Source organism: Vulpes lagopus, chromosome X, assembly GCF_018345385.1.
Source record: "Vulpes lagopus strain Blue_001 chromosome X, ASM1834538v1, whole genome shotgun sequence".
Classification (NCBI taxonomy): domain Eukaryota; kingdom Metazoa; phylum Chordata; class Mammalia; order Carnivora; family Canidae; genus Vulpes; species Vulpes lagopus.
In genome coordinates this window covers 1,978,911-1,996,759 of record NC_054848.1, presented here as the reverse complement: position 1 = coordinate 1,996,759, position 17,849 = coordinate 1,978,911, and the positions used below count along the sequence as shown (strand labels likewise).

The window sequence follows — 17,849 nt, the reverse complement described above, 5'->3', positions numbered from 1 at the left end:
TCCCTTGTAGGTAATCTCACGGGGTGAACGAGTTTCCCTGAGTCACTCGGCACAACGGATGGAACCCCGAGAGGGGGTCATGGGAGCCCCCGATCCCGTGTGCTGCCTCAAGACGCAGGACCGTGCCCGTTCCGCTGCGGGCTCTGAGCCCATCTGCACGCCCAAGGTGCCCGGTGGACGCTCAGCTGCTGTCCGAGAGCTGGTGGCCGGGGAAGCCCCGGCCCGCACACGTAGGACACGGCACCAGACTTAGAGCGGCAGGTGTAGCACGTACAGCAGCTCCGTGATGCTGGGTTTAAACACGGTCCGGGCCATGGCGAAGCACTAACGGGGTTGTGGGTGCGGCTGTCCGCCTCGGCGGCCCTCCTTTGCCCCCACTGGGTGCCCCAAGCCGCGTGTTCAAGGACACACACCCAGCTGAGCCAACGCTGGCTTGATGACGCTGCTCCCCCACGAGGCAGCGTCCCACCCGGAGAGCAGAGGGAGGCCCAAGAGGTTGGACCACATAGAACGCTTGGGACGTCGGGCAGTGGGGCCCCAGCATGTTAGCAAAATAAATAATAACTGTGTTGGGCAAGGTCACCGTCCCGTAGGGGGAAGGCGGGGGCATTTGAGGTGCACCCCCTCATGTGCCTTGGTTGGGCAGGTGCAGAGGGCCCCGGGACAGATGCCCTCAGTGCTGTGGATCACAGCGTTCGCTCCCCAGTGACCAGTTAAGACTTAATACCTGGGACACGGGGAGCCCGCGGGCAGCTGAGGCACAAGAGCCCCACTTGGGTGACTCGGCCCAAGCACTCATTTGGGTCTTGGGGTTTTCTTCCTTGCAGAAGCACGCCCCCAATATCCGCGGCCTGGAGACCCACGCAGGATACAGGAGCCCAGCCGGAAGCTCGGAAACCTGCCCTGCAGCACCTGGGTAGCCCACTACGATCCCAGTTGATGGTTTCCAGATACTTTGTATGGGATCCTCACCTCTCCAGAGCGGTGATCCACAGCCCCGGGGCCGCTCTGCTCCCAGGGACACTGGTAGTGTCTGGAGATATAGGGGCAGGGCGGGGTGGGGGGGGTGTCATAGCTATAGGGGAGGGATCTTTCTGGCACCCGGTGGGTGAAGACCAGAGACTTGGCTTGGCCTGGTAGGGTGCACAGGACACCCGCAGCAGGCCCGCCCACCGCAGGGTTCTTAGCGCTGAGGCCAGCAGCGATTTCACACGCACCAAATCAGGGGAAATGAGCCACCTGCAGTAAGCGCCCTGCCTTAGATCTTCGCGTCCAGAGATAAAACATTTGTGCAATTTCCCCTACGGGTTGCCAGAAGACAGACACAACAGGGCACCCGGGAGACGCCTTCCAAACGGAACGCACAGAAATACTTGGGACGTCCCATGCGTAAGCGTGCACAGCTTCCACGTTTCCTTTCTTGGCCGCCTGATTTGTCGGAAACATTTTACCCCGCTCACACATCCAAGCCGCACTTTGGGAAATGCATTTGGGTTGGGAAATATGTTTTTTTGTAATATGGTAAGTGCGTCTGAGCAGAGCTCACAGATGTATTGCTCTATGCAAAAATAGTCATGCCGCCTCGTGACATCACAGAATGTTTCCCTAAATAGTCTCATGCCTATTAAATAATTTGAATGAGCTTTAAAAATTCCCAGAAAAGAAATATTAGTTCCAGACCGTTTTACTGAAGAGACCAAATACACTTTCAAGGAAAAGATATCATTTCAGTACGGGGAGAACATTTTCATAAAAGTCCATTATTTCATGAATATCATTCTTCGCAAGTTCAGAATGGGAAGGACTCTCTTAATCTGGCAACCCGGCTTTTAAAAATGCAATCATTTTCCAATAATTGCGTTTCTAGGGAGAGCCGTTAATATTGGTTCTGTTTAATCAATAGTTAACTGGAGGGCTGGGCTGGAACATCACATCCGCATCATCCACATGACCTGGAACACAGCCTCCATGGGGCGATTAATGTTTCTTCAAGTTAACAAAAATAAGAGCGTGTTTTAAGAATATCGAAGAAATGGCAGAATGAATACTGGAATCACAATAATCTCAGAAAAATTGAGAGGATAAAGCCTCAACTCGGGGTTAAAATGGCAGTATGTCTCAATTCGATCTTCCCCAGTCAAGGAGGGAGTCTTAATTTTAGTGGTTAATTCCACAGCGACCACACCACCCACCTCACTCACCCACGTCTTAATAGAGGTCCACTTAAATGGCGCAGACTTCAATTATACATTGTTTTATAACCGAAAAGTGCTTTATTGCAATGATCAACATAATAACCATTATCCAATGCGGAACTTGAAAGCCTTCTGCTTCTTCCTTTCTTTCTTTCTTTTTTTTCTTTTTTTAAGATTTTATCTATTTATTTGAGAGACGGCCAGAGAAAGCGAGAGTAGGAGGGAGAGGCAGGGGCGGAGGGACATGCAGGCTCCCCGCTAAGCCTGCAGCCACACAGATGCAGGGGCTCCACCCCAGGGCCCCAAGAGCATGACCTGAGCCGAAGGCAGACTCTCAGCTGACTGGGCCACCCAGATGCCCCAGTGATTCTTCCTTTAAAAAAAAAATGTTTAAACAAAATATTAAATGAATATAAACAGCAATGTGGCTTTATTCATAGGATTTGGAGACTCTCTTTCAATTTGTTTCATGTCCCTGTGTTGGAAAGACCTCTACGTCAATAAAAGGCAGATGAACAAGAATGAATAGATGTTTCCACCTGTGCCACACTGAGATAAGCAATCCTGTGAGTAGCCACCAAGGATGCAGATACAAACCATCTCAACACCCAGGAGGCAGGCACTGGACACATGATCCTAGTGGAGTCTCACTCCATAGACAAGACCACAGTTCCATGGGATGAAGTTGACTTTCCCTCTCAATGACGTCCATACCCATCTACTCATCATATCTATCTATCTATCTATCTATCTATCTATCTATCTATCCATCACATCCTTCCATATATCCATCCATCATATCTAACCATATATCATATCTATGCATCTCTCCATCCATAATATCTATCCACCACATCTATCCATGCATCATCCACCCATCATATCTATCTATCCATGTATCATGTCTATCTTTCCATCTATCATATCATTCTATCCATCCATTCATCTATCCATCCATCTTGCCTATCTATCTATCCATCTGTGTAACCATCTATCTATCCATTATATCCATCCATCATCCATCATCCATCCATCCATCCATCCATCCATCCATCCATTATCCATCATCCTTCTATCCATCCATCCATCCATCCATCATATCTATCCATCCATTATATCTATCCATCCATCCATTATCCATCATCCTTCTATCCATCCATCCATCCATCATATCTATCCATCCATTATATCTATCCATCCATCCATCATCCATCCATGTACCCATCCATCCATCATCCATCATCCATCTATCCATCCATCCATCTCCATCCATCCATCACATCTATCCATCCATCATATATGCCTTTCCATCCATCCATCATCCATCCATCATCCATCATCCATCCATCCATCCATCCATCCATCCATCCATCATATCTATCTATCCATTCATTATATCTATCATGTATCCAAACACACGTGTATACTCACTCACTCATATAAATTATATGTATGATCTGTATTGAATATAATTCACAAATTGTGCTAAGACAGTGGTTCTCAACCAGGGGACATGCCCTTTCATGTCCACAGGCCATCTGGTAATGCCAGGAGACATTTTTGGTCATCACAACTGGGAGTAGGGAGATGCTTCTGGCATCTGCTGTGTGGACACCAGGGATGCTGCTCAAAACCCTACAACACACAGGCACCCCCTACGACAAAGAACTATCTATCCCCAAATGTCAATAGTGTCAAGTTTGAGGGACCTTGGGCCTAACGACTGGAGAGTAAATATTCAGCGCGACGCATTAAATACACATGGATCATAAGCTCATCTACTACCTATCCTATGTGAGAAATACTATAGCAAGTCCCTAAACAACTGTTAATGAATTTCTGAGTAAACAAACGTGTTTTCTTTAAAAGTGTGTTTTTAATGCCTAAAAACAAGGAAATACCTCCCAAATCCCTAAACCTCAAGCCACGCCTTCTTTTCACAGCAAGGTCAGGTGCAACACGCTTAGGGGTTTGTCCGCTATCCGAGGCAGGAAGTGGTGGGGGTGGGGTTGGCCATCGGTTGGCAAAAGTCCGGGTGTCCGTGGCTTTGAGAAGTCCGGGAGGTGGGCCAAGGTTCTTCTTCCTTGCCTTGAGCACATGTCACTTGTACTCACCAATGGAACACATTCAGGGGAAGAGTCAGAGTGCGTCAAATCAACCAAGACTCCGCTTTCCAGTGCTCCATGCCCCCCACCCCACCCTGAAACAAGCGTGTGAAAGGAGCCCCTGCAGAGCCTATTTCCCAACGAGCACCTGACATGTTCCAGGACACAGTTCTTATCCTGTGGCTCAAGCATGAACCAACAAAACCTCCACAAGTCAAAGGCTGTACCAGGTGAGCTTCCTGATCCCCAGCCTCAGCCCCAGATCCAACCTGGTGGAAACAAAGTGTTGCGTCCTTCACACTCTTACTCAAGAGCGACGCTGGGCATTATCTTTAGAACCAGCCGAGAACGTTCCCTGGAATACATCACCAGCGCGGTTTCTTCTTCCTCTTCCTTACACATCTCAAGGCATCGTCCCACAACCAGAACTGTCCTTATAAATTCAATAATAAATAAACAGTAATTAGTGGCATGACATGGTCATTACCCATAATCTTTAGCCCCGCGTGGGTTGGTCTAATTATACCCAAGAAGCCATAAAAAATTGGAGCGGGGAGACCTTTCCATCCGTCACATGTGGGCATATGTAGTTCTCTACAGGTGCTTCATTTTCGGATGTCGGGTTCCCTTTGCTTGTTCGGCCTCCGTCAGCTCTGCAAATGCAGACCGAACTGTAGGAGCAGAGGGAACAAGTCCTGGCTGTGTGTCTGCGTGGAATTTGCACGGAATTTCGGGGTTAGGGTTGCCGTCGGCCCTGTGGGGCACCGAAGGCCTCTTGGGGAAACAGGTGACAGCGCCAGCGGCCAGGCTGGGGCGCCCTCTGAGCCGCTTTTCCTCTCCCCGCCTCCTCCCGGGGGCCCCACCTCATGTAGGGCCTTGACGCGTCTTGGAGTTGGCCCCAGGCGGGGTACCCCGACACATGACCTTGCTGCTTCAGGCAGCCAAGACAATTCATCTGCCCTACTTTAGGTTGTTTTATTTCATTATTTTATTTTGTTTCGTTTTATTTTATTTTATTCTGTTTTGCTTCATTTTTGTTTTGTTTTTATTTAGTTTTGTTTTATTTGGTTTTTAGTTTAGTTTCTGTTGTGCTTTGTTTCATTTCGTTTTAGCATAGTTTACTTTTATTTTATCGTATCGTGTTCTATTGTATTTTATTGTTTCAATTAACGTATTTTAACAACTGATATAAAGAACATCTCCTGTTCAGAAAGCCGAACTGAGGGTGGCCCAGGGGGCTCAGCGGTTTAGCGCCTACCTTCAGCTCAGGGCATGATTCTGGAGTCCCGGGATCGACTCCCGCGTTGGGCTGCCTGCATGGAGCCTGCTTCTCCCTCTGCCTCTGTCTCTGTGTCTCTCGAATTTTTTTTTTTTTTAAATCTTGTGAAAAAAAAAAGAAAGAAAGAAAGCCGAACTGAGCACAGGTGAGGTAATGTGATCCCTCCCCCCCCCAAATTGGTTTACCCTCCTCACTGCACAGCCCTGTGTTTCAGGATCCCTTCTGGATGGTCCATGAAGAGCACACCTGAACCCCGAGAATACCATATGCTTTTGCATCGCTCAAGTACATCATCTGAGGCAAGGCGTTCCTTATCAGTATTACTCTGAGATTTTTCCCACAAATACAGATGTACAGATCACCTTCATTTATATGTAACTTCTATGGCTATGTCATGGTCTCTTGGAAAGACATGCCTCAATTTATTTTTTATTGTGTAAAATAAATAGACGTCATTGCCTGGAGCAGTTTCGGGTTTCAGAAGTACAGAACACCATGCACAGACGGTTCCCACGTCCACCTGTCTCTGCTCCCCGTCAACTAGTTGATTATAGCATAAATGTATCCCAAATATTAAGCAGGACGTACTTATAATAAGTAATGATTTGTTGTTGATCTGAAATTCAAAATTCATCTCGAGATTCAGCATAGTTATATCCCAAAGGTCGCATGGGCCATACATTCGAATTCAAATTCAACTGGGTGCCTAGTCTGAGTATGTCCCAAATACTGCATGAGAGACATGTAGAATGAAAGAATTATTCATTGTTTATTTAAAATTCAAATTCAGCTGGGTGTTGAGTGTGAGTACATCCCCAATACAGAATGAGACATAGTTATATTAAAACAATTATGTGTTGTTCATCTGAAATTGAAATTCACTTGGCATTTAGCCTAAAATATGCACACATATTTTATACTAATCTATAATATATAAAATATATAATACAAAGTGCAATATATTATATATATATAATATTAATCATGCATTAATGTAATATATTACATTATGTAATATACATTATGTAATATATTACAATATAATATGATTAATATATAATGTATTATATATCACAGATATGTTATTTATAATATACATATACATTGTCTATCTGAAATTCACATTTCACTGGGCATTCTGAATTTTTTTGCAAGATTTTATCTCTTTTTCTTTACAATTTTATTTATTCATGAGAGACACAGAGAAAGAGAGAGAGAGAGAGAGGCAGAGACACAGGCAGAGGGAGAAGCAGGCTCCATGCCGGGAGCCCAATGTGGGATTCGGTCCGGGACTCCAGGATCACGTACTGGGCCAAAGGCAGGTGCCAAACCGCTGAGCCACCCAGGGATCCCTCAAGATTTTATTTTTAAGTAATCAGTAATGTCTACACCCAACGTGGGGCTGGAACTCACAACCCCGTCCCTCTTTCAACTCCTCCTTCAAATCCCACCCCATTTGTAAGACCTACTAGATGTGCACACATGCACTCACATCTCTGTGTAAATAATGCCACACCTCTGCACACACATACATATTATGTGATATAAAATATGAGCATATACTTATATACTTGTAATTATATGTATGTAGAGAAAACAGGTTAATTATTGTGTTCCAAACGTTCCCCTCCCCGTGACACTCCTGCTTTGCTATTTCTGCTCTAGCAGCCAGGACATGACATTCTCTTACTGACTCTTAATGTTCACTGTCCAGTGCTCACCAGTGGGATCTGAGCCCTAGGAGATGGGAGGATCTCGGTCTCCTTACTCCTGGTTCATCCAAATGTCCACGTTGGGAGCGCCTGGCACATGGTAGGATCTCCACCGGCACCCCGCTTGGTGGATTCAGCTTACTGCCAGCTTTTGCTATTTGAAACTCTGCTGCAATGAACCGTCTTCTCCAAGAACCTTCCCGCGAGGGGTCGCCAGGATCAAGTCCCACATCGGGCTCCCCGCAGGAGCCTGCTTCTCCCTCTGCCTGTGTCTCTGCCTCTCTCTCCGTGTCTCTCATGAATAAGTAAATACATTTTTAAAAATTAGCTTACGTACTTTTAAATTATGTGTACTTTAAATGATTATGAACGCACACAGAAATATCTATACACACGCACACAAGCTAATAGAGACAAGCATGTGTACACGTGGCTTTATACATATTTAGGTTTGTAGGTATTTGTATATATGTTCAAACACTTAGGTTTATACATGTTTCTACACATTCGTCTACTATGTATACATATATTTTATATTGCAATATATATATTTTGTACATACATTTATGCCTATATAAAAACATGAATCTATTGTTCCTAGACAACACAATCACAAATATGCCTTTCCTGTACAGTTTCTTAGAAATGAGAGTTTTCTAAATGTATACACAAAATATATATATTGCAATATAAAATATATGTATACAAATATATACGGTTCATTGCAGCAGAGTTGTATAATATTTTATACTAATCTATAATCTATAAAATATATAATAATACATACAATATATGATGCATATTTTTAATAAATTATGTAGAGCACAAACTAGATATATCTTATAAATGCACTTATTATACTTTTCAAATGATTAGACTTTTATAGTCTGCGTTTTCGTGAAACACTTTGTGATTTTATTTTTACACACGCGTCTTGACACACGCAGAATTTAATTGCCCATGAAGGCGTGAAGAAGGAATACCCCTTTTTAGGGACTTTAAATGGCCACGCGGGTGCATGCATGACACTTACTGGGTAGGCCGTGCTCTCTCCACCGCATGGAGACGGCAGGTGCGCTCTGGTCTCCGGAGAAACGCGCCCCTGGAGATCTTATCTGCTGCGGCACAAAACTATTTTTAACATCCTGGCTTTATCCCAGGAAAACCTAGTTCCCATGTGAGGGATGAGTCTCCTTTACTCGATTTTGGAATCCTGGCTCTCATGCTGGTTCTCCTGGGTCAGGAGTAGCCAAGGTTTTCTCCACCAAGGTCAAGGCCTGAGTCCGTCGGTGGCCCTGACTCCCTCACATCCCTCACGACTCGTCACGTTTCCTCCTTATGAGTCTCGCCCCGATAAGGACTCGTGACTAAGTGAAACTATCTGGCTGGTAGATAAGCCCCCGCACACGTTCTCATTCCTGCATCCTGGAAATGAAGATGAAATTACAACCACGGCTTCCCTGCAGGACCTGACATCACTCTCAAGCCGATCGGTCAGTTCACAAACACTGGTTTCCACGCCTCTCCACTTGCATCTCCTTAGGAAATAATCAGTTCTTGTGCTCTGAGGTCCGCTTCCTCCTTACCAGAAAATATGTGAAATGCAAAATAAAAATAAAAGACTTTCATAATCTACGCACAACCTTTTTGATATTGTCCTACCTTATTTTATTCTATTTTTTACAGGTCGTTTTGTTAGATAACGAAGATCAGAGTGTGTGATAATATTTGCATTTGTCCTCACCTCCTCTTCTCTCTTTTTTTTTTTTAAGACTTTATTTATTTATTCATGAGAGACACAGAGACAGAGAGAGGCAGAGACACAGGCAGAGGGAGAAGCAGGCTCCATGAAGGGAGCCCGACGTGGGACTTGATCCTGGGTCTCCAGGATCACACCCTGGGCTGAAGGAGGCACTAAACCGCTGAGCCACCCAGGGTGCCCCTCACCTCCTCTTCTTACAAGGACCCCAGTCCTATAGGATCAGGGCTCACCCTACTGACTTCATTTTACCTTATATCCCCTCTTTCCAGCCCCTATACCAAAATGTAGTTCCATTCTGAGGTCCTGGAAGCTGACGACTCCTTTATACAAACTTGGAGACACAATTCAACCCAGAACGCCTGTGGATGGTGAGATCCCGGTTAGCGGGCCTGAACGTGTCCCCTCCTTGGGCTCCTCCAACCAGATGGTCTGGCTTGGTCCTCGTTGGCACCCGTGCCTCCTTCCTGTGGGATCAGAGTCCACCCCACAGCCCTCATTTCCCCCTAATACCCCCTTTAAAGACCCCACCTCCAAACACAGCCCTACCCTCAAATCCTGGGGGTGAGGGCTTCGGCCTGCGAATTTCGGGGGACACTATTTAGCCCACGATCATTAGCTAACCTTGATCGCAGAGCTGTCAAAGTTCTCCAAAATTTAGCTTTGAAAAATAAACTCACAGGTATAAAAGGACACGCTCGAAACATCTGACCGTGTCTAGACCCCAAAGGCCTCTCTTGAATGCACGTCACTGGGAAAAGTGTGTAAGAATTATCTTGTCTGTGTGGAGTAGCTCTTCTTTGTAAAATTAGCTGGATTAAAAAAACAATAACAACAACAACAACTACAACAACAACAAAAAAAACGAGACACCTGCCACTTTGGTGTTTGATACATTTCTTTGCTTCCTACTTATTAACAATATTTGTTTCTACCTCTGTGAATGACCCACAGCTATGCCCTTTTTTTGAGTATTAATTGTGCATTAATGCCCTCCGACCAGATAGCAGTTTGTTTTATGCGCCCTGCACATTTCCCGTTCAGTGCATTTTAATTTCCTTGATATTTCCATGACTTTCTTAAATTTTTGGGTAGTCGGATCTATTCATCTCTTTACCCCCGTGGTTCTATTTCTGACAAGCTTACAACATCCTTCTCCAACCACACGTTTTTATTTGAAAACCTAGCCCTGGGATTTTCTCCGAGTTTTACCGTTTTTGATTTTTATCTCCCCTTTACGCCTACTCTTCCTGGAATTTATTTTCATTTTCATTTTCTTTTCTTTCTTTCTTTCTTTTTTTTTTTTCCTGTGATGGCTTCCTGGTATTTTCAAAGGCACTACAAGGTGAGCATCTAAGTAGCATTTAATCCAAACCAGATAACCGTTTGATACCACTGTATTATTTACTCTGGCTGGAGACACACACAACTCTATTTGAGACAATTTCTCTCATGTTACTGTGTCAGAGTCTTGAGTTACTTAAAAGCTTCAGAGACTAACTAGCCCAGGAGCAAAAAAGAAGTGGAAAAGCTTATCTGACCCAAGTGATAAGGTCAGGGCGTCTGTTTGCATTTTGCAAAGCATGGTGCGGCTGCGAGCATGCAGTGTCACCGCTTAGGTTTTCCATAAACCTCTCCAGCATCTGAGGACCAACAGCTCTCAACGCATATTCTGGGTGAAGCGTAAACTCAGCAAAGTCTAATTACAGGCTGGCCTGGCCCGGGCATTGATTCCTATATGGTTTCCTTTGAAATCACTCAAGAAAAGCCTCAGAGTAAATAGGCACGTTCTGCAGCCTTATTTTTAGCAGTCAGGGCTCCACGCACGAACAAGCACGTCCGTCTGCCTTGTGATGTGTTCAGATTTTCAAACTCGAATTTGGGGGGAGAGAGAGAGAGAGAGAGAGAGAGAGAGAGAGAGAGCCTGAGAGGTTTGCTTGATTTTACGGGTTGATGACTCACTGATGTTACTTAAAATCTGCAATTATTTGACTACTCATGTTTCTACCCCGGGATGACTTAATTGCTGTGAGCACATTTGGAACTCGCGACGTCCCCACCCAGGGAGCCAGCTGCGTGTGTGGTGTCTCCATGGTGAAAACTTGCTCTCCGTCACCAGACGGGGCATTTCGAGGTCGGCCTCACCTGGTTGGAACACACGTGTTGGGTCAGGGCATTGCTGAAACCAGGGAGGTCGGAGCTGTTTGGAAGACGGGTTCCATGCGCATGAAATGCCTGTGCAGAGCCAGGTGCCAACACACGGTCCCCGGGTGCCCGCAGGCTGTGCACGGCGGTGACTCAGCCCCACTCCCACCGAGCGAGCCCTGGAGGCCGGTGGCTGCACATATAATTATAAAATACGTCTCGTCCCCTCTGATGACTTGGAGGCCAGGGTGCCCAGCCCGGTGGGCGAGGGTGGCCCACCAGCAAGGTCACCGGGAATTTCCACCCCACGTGCCCCGGCCGTGACCGGGAGGAAAGCAAAGGCCACGGCTGCTCAGCCAGGAACGGAGCGCGCTGCTCAGCCTCGGGGGCAGCCCTTGGTAAGACGGCGCTCATGGGCTCTGCAGCGAGGCCCCCCAGCCCGGATAACGGGCCTTGCACCGCGCATCCGAGGAACCGGGAACAATACACGGACCACGGGACGCCGCCCCGTTCTGTTCCTAGCGCACAGGCGGGCAGGGTGTTAGGTGGATCCGGGGAGATGGAAGCCGTGAAATCGGAAGCCCTCATCGGGCAGCTGAACACCCCAGAGAATGTCCCGCACGCCCCCAGAGACCAAATCCTAAGCGGACAGAACCTCGGGCATCCAGTGAGGAAGCATGGCCTCCCGGGCCGAGTCCGATTGGAAGGATGTCTTTCCAGAAGCCCTGAGCAGGCCTCTTCCAACGTATGGATGTATGGAAAGCCACCACGCGCATTCCCAAGAACGGGTTTATCTGCCCGTGAGGCAGTACTGGGGCAAGTATTCAGCGCGCGGTAGGTAGAGGCACCTGCGTGGTTCTGTTGGCAAAGCACCTGCCTGCAGCTCAGGTCACGATCCCAGGGTCTTGGGACCCAGCCCCGCATCGGGCGCCCTGCTCCGCGGAGCACCTGCCTCTCCCTCTGCCTCTGCCCACCTGCTGCTCATGTGCTCTCGCTCTCAAATAAATAAAATTAAAAAAATATATATATGTTCATTTTTTCATATGCAAATATATCCTTATAAATTGTAATGTCTGTAAGGCAGCTCACCGTGGCCTGAAGGTGGTAATGCCCCTCTAACGCCTGCCTGACACGGATTTTTCTTTTACAATCTATTCGTCAGAATTTATAATTAAATATATTAGAATACACACTACAGAGTGTTAGAATATAATATAGATGTCTAATATTATATACATGAACTATATGTCAGAATTGATAAATATGTTAGAATACGCATTACAGAATGTTAGAATATAATATAGATGTCTAATATTTATATACATGAATTGTAAAGTCTGAAGGCAGCTGAACCTGTCTTTTGGAATATACATTAAAATTTATAAGAAAACATATTAGAATATATTATAGAATGTAATATATAATATGTATCCAATATGTGTGTAAAGTGTAGTCTAAAGGCAGCTGAACATGTCTTTTAGAATATATATGTTAGAACTCATAAAAATATATTAAAATATATTAACAAATATTAAAGAATGTTACAATATAGTCTATAATATGTATCTCACATTGTATATGTAGGTGTAAAGTCTAAGGGCAGCTGAACATGTCTTTTAGAATATATATATTAGGATTTAAAATAAAACATTAAAATATACATGTTAGAATATATTACAAAATGTTATAGTATAATATAGACTATGTTTGTCTAAAATTTTAATTATACATAAGTTGTAAAGTCTTTGAAGGCAGGTGAACGTGTCTTTTAGAATATATATATTAGGATTTATAATAAAACTTATTAAAATATGTATAATGTTAGAATGTATCACACAATGTTATAGTATGATATAGACTATATTTATCTAATATTTTAATTATACATAAGTTGTAGAGTCTGTGAAGGCGTGTGAACATGTCTGAGAATATACATTAAAATTTATAAGAAAACATATCAGAATATATTACAGAATGTTAGAATATAATATATAATACATATCTAATATATGTGTAAAGTGTAGTCTAAAGGCAGTTGAACATGTTGTTTAGAAGATATGTTAGAATTCATGAAAAATATATTAAAATATATTGATATGTATTAAAGAATGTTACAATATAGTATATAATATATATCTCACATTATATATGTAGCTGTAAAGTCTAAAGGCAGCTGAACATGTCTTTTGGAATATATATTAGGATTTATAATAAAACTTATTAAAATATATATAATAAAATGTTAGAATATATTACAGAATGTTATGGTATAATACAGACTATATTTATCTAATATTTTAATTATGCTTAGGTTGTAAAGTCTGTGAAGGCAGGTGAACATGCTTTTTAGAATATACAGAATAAAATGTATTAGAATATATATTCTGTAATATATTACAATATAACACATATATTACATAAAATATGTGTCAATTGTAAAACAAAATGTATTAGAATATATATTCTAGAATATATTACAATATGACACATATATAAAGTATGTATCAATTGTCAAATAAAATATATATTCTGTAATATATTACAATATGACATATATTACATAAAATATGTATCAATTGTAAAATAAAATGTATTAGAATATGTATTCTGGAATATATTACAATATAACACATATATTATATAAAATATGTATCAATTGTAAAGCTTGCACAGTATACTTTTTAGTTTTAACTCAGCATCTGTACACTCACATGTACACACATAGATACATGTATGTGTATATATAACATTTTGAATATTTTATATATAATATATAGCATATATGTTATATTTTTGGATATATAATGTTTTGTATATATATTTGCACATACGCTTGTACATACGTATGTGTGTGTGGATGTATTTCTACGTACAACATACGCACACACTCGTGGGCCTGCATATATACGAATACACCCACTCGCCTTCCAGCTGAACCACGCACATCCATTCCCGCGGACCTTCACGGACCACAACTTGTGTGTCTCTTGCCTCCATCGACACCTGCGCCGATCACGGTGCTGACCTGATGGTTCCCTCTGGGGCGACGCAGACCCTCCTCTTTCCGCATCGCAGAGCTCAGTGCATGCCCCTATGACGCCTGCCTGACACGGACTTTTCAGTTCTGTCTTCCAAGTCATAGGCTGCGGTTCCTGAGGAATGTTTATGATCCTTCCAGATGAAAGCTGCTTTGTAGGCCAGGTTGCGACACCTGCCCAGGATATTTATAGGAAGAGGCAGGTATGTGGTTAGTCTCAGGGGTGGGGGAGGAAGGCGTCAGTCCCGTCAGCTCAGCAACCCCGACTTTAATGCTGAGTTTCTCTGTAACCTTCTCTGCCTGGGTGCAATGGCAAGGGGAAGCACGTCCCTACTTGACCTCGGCTTGACCAACAAGAGAGTTACCTAGTAGCATCAGGGTGGTAAGGGAGCCGTGGACATACCCCCGGGGCCTAGGCGGTGTGGGGGGGAGTCCCCCTTCCCCAGTGGCTCAGCAGGACAGGGCCACACAGGGCCTGGTGGCCAGAGCGCCTCCTTGTTCCAGCGCGGAGCACGGGGCCTGCTCAGGGCACGCATTTTTTGCATTCCAGCTCAGGATTTGGCAACAAGCACAGACTGCAGGCCTAATGCCCGGGGAACATGCCACCCACCATGAGCACAGGCGCGTGGGCCCAGGCTGAAGCCCAGAGGCCCGAGGACCGCACCCAGAGCCCCCTTCCCGTTTCCTGTGGCCCCCTCCCCGTTGGTCGGCACACACGGCCTGGTGTCTGCAATCACACACTTCAGCTGTGATTTTGAGGCGGTGTAGCCTTCTGGGCAGGCCGCCCCGTCGCCAACCCCAGGACTCAGGGGCAGGACACCCTCTCCAAGGGCTGAGTCCCTGAGCCGCCTCTGAAGGAGGAGGGAGGCGATGTGGGAGGCCATGTGTCCTCCAGCAGCTTAAAGTGTGGTCCCCGGGCCAGCAGCTGGGAAGGGCCAACCCTTTGCAGCCTGCATGTCCACCGGATGCCCGGGGACAGGGTGGCCCGATAACACACGGGACGTCCAGTTACATTCCAGTGTCAGATACGCATTGGTCATCTCTGGTGTGAGTACACCCGACACGGGCTGGGGCGTGCTTACACGGCGGGAGCGGCGGGAATTCGAATGCATCTGGGGCGTCCTGCGTTTCTCATCCAAACTGGGTGTGTGTGTCGAAAAACGGTGGCCCACCGAGCTGCGCGCGCTGCCTTTCGGGGAGGGGGCCGCGGTCCTGCATCTTAAACCTGCGTCTGCTGGTCTTTGGTTGGAAGCATGAGCGTTTGGGGGAAGTCGTGGACTCCGAGCAAGGTGCGCTGGAGGGGTCGCCCTGGATCAGGGGTGTTTGGGAAGCGTCAGGGATCCAGCGGGAGGGGTGCCCGTGCGCCCCTCCCCAAATGGCATGTTGGCATCACCGTGCCCCCTGCGCGCACCCCGCGGAGACCAGGAAGGTGACCCCGCCCGGGTTTTTGTTGGCTACACCCGGCTGCCGGGCCCGTGCGCGTTTCGCTCCCGGTTCACTGGATGTTTTTCTTTCTTTCTTTCTTTTTTTTTTTTTTTGGACTTTACTTTAGTTGCAGCCACGCCCTCCTGGTGGCCAGCGCGCCCCGCCTCCCGGCCTTCAGGGCGGGGGCGCGGAGAGCGCGGTGTCCGGCCTGGCTGGGCGGGGACCCCCCTCCCTCAGCGGGGCGCCCCGGGAGCGCGCGGGGGGGCGCGGCCGCCTCCTCCACGCCGCCCTCCGGGATCCGGGGGCGGAGCGCGCGGGTGTTGGCGGGGGCCGGCGACTCCCGGGTCGGCGGGCGGGAGAGCGCACGGCCCCGCCCCGGCCGCGTCCGCCCGGCCCCCCAGCAGCGCGCACGCAGCGGCGGCGGCCGGGGGATGAACGCCCCAGCCTGCCCGGGCCGCGCCCCCGCGCCCGCCCCTGCCCCCGCCCAGCGCGCCCCCGGGCCCGCCCCCCGAGGCCGCGGGCGACTCCCACCGGCTGCAGCGGCTGCACCGAGCGCCGCCCCGCGCCCCGCCATTGTCCCCGCCGCTCCGACAGTCGCGCCGGGCCGCGGGGGGCGCGCATGGGTGGGCGCCGCTGATGCCGCCGCCGCCGCGCCGCCCTCCGAGGCTGCGTCCCGGGAAGCCCGGCCCCGCGCGCCCCCCGGGCTGGAGCGCGCCCCCATGGAGGCGCCCGGGCTGGCCAAGGCGGCCGCGCCGGGCCCCGCGCCCCCGGAGCGCGCAGCCGAGGCCCCCGACGGCGCGCCCTTGCCCTGCCCGAGCCCCGAGGCGCCCTCGCCAGAGCCGCCCGCCTACCGCCTGCAGGACTTCGACACGCTGGCCACCGTGGGTGAGTGGGGCGCGCGGGGCGCGGGCCGCAGGGGCGCAGCGGCAGACAAAGGGCCGCCTGCCCGCGCGGGGCCCGGCGGCTCCGGGGGACCCCCAGGGGCCGGGCTGCGCCCCCGCACCTTGGGGGCTCCGCTGCGCGCACGCTCACCGCCCTCCCCGGCCCGCGACACCCTCCCCAACGCCCGTCGCCCCTGGAGTCTCCTGGGGTGCAACTGCCCTGCGCCCCCAGCCCTGTCTGTGCTCTCTGTGCGCCCCGGACGCGCTCCAACTTCCAGGGGGAGGGGGGCCACTTCGTACTGGGGACCCGCCCTGCCCGCCCTGGGGGCCCCTAGAGGCACCTGCCCTGCTCCTCCTGCCCACACTCCCCGTGCGCTCCCGGACACTGCAGACCTCACCCCGCGCTTGGCGAGGCAGGTGTCCGGGCGTCCCCCGGGGGGCGCACGGACGGGGGGGGGCAGCGTTCCCCATACAGGACCCATCTCCCAACACTCTGCGGGCTGCTCCTCCCGGGCGTCTGAAAGTTGGCATTTTTTTAAAAAAAAATCACACACTGCTTTCCTTTTGTCCTCCGCTTTCGAAGCTGCTCACGCTGGGACATCAGCGATCGTAGTGTCCGGCCCCCTGCCCCCTGCCTGCACCCTCCACCCTGAATCCCCCCAGAGCCGCACCCCAGGTGGGCACTCCGTTCCGAATGTGGGCACAACCTGCCGTGGCTTCTCAGCAGCTCTTTGTTGCCAACCCGGTTCCGGGTCGGACGGGATTTTGGGGCCAGAAACACACATAGGGAAGGGGACCCGCTGCACAGCCCGGAGGGGCAGGGCAGGGCAGGGCTGTCCCTGGGGGGGGGGCTTCCCGGTCCCCGACCCCCTCTTTTGCAAAGGAGGAAGCTGGGCAGGGCAGCAGGAAGCCGGGCTCACGGTCACGGCCTAGGGTTTACTCAGACCCCAGGCGCAGCCAGGCGGCCGGTAACCAACCCCCAGTGCACAGGGACACTTCTCTTTTTCAGGGGGGTGTGCCTGCAGGGGTGCAGCTGGCTGGGGGCGGGTCTGCAGGAGACCTCACTGGGGAAGACGAGGGGCGGGGGCACCTCTGTGCCTCTGTGGGCTTCTCTGTTTCTGTTTCCCCGTCACCCTCCTCCTCCTGCTGTGTCCCTGTCTCGGTGTCTGTCTGCCTAGCACCCCCCCCCCACCAACACGGGCTCCCTGAAAAGCTGGCTGCGCTCCGCAGGACGGCAGGGTGGGACACAAACCCAGCCCGTGCGGTGGCCCCAGGACGAGGTGGAAACACCAGCAGCGAACAATGGAAAGT

General features: G+C 48.8%; 1 protein-coding gene across 1 annotated transcript in view; it reads left to right on the top strand.

Annotated features, from left to right (window-relative positions):
• The first annotated feature begins 16,194 nt into the window (after nt 1-16,194).
• PRKX (protein kinase X-linked) overlaps nt 16,195-17,849 on the top strand; it is a 74,239-nt gene continuing 72,584 nt past the window's right edge. Inside the window, exon 1 of the mRNA XM_041741260.1 lies at nt 16,195-16,542. Coding sequence (XP_041597194.1) covers nt 16,377-16,542 — 166 coding nt within the window. The 5' untranslated portion in view covers nt 16,195-16,376. The remainder of the gene's footprint in view (nt 16,543-17,849) is intronic.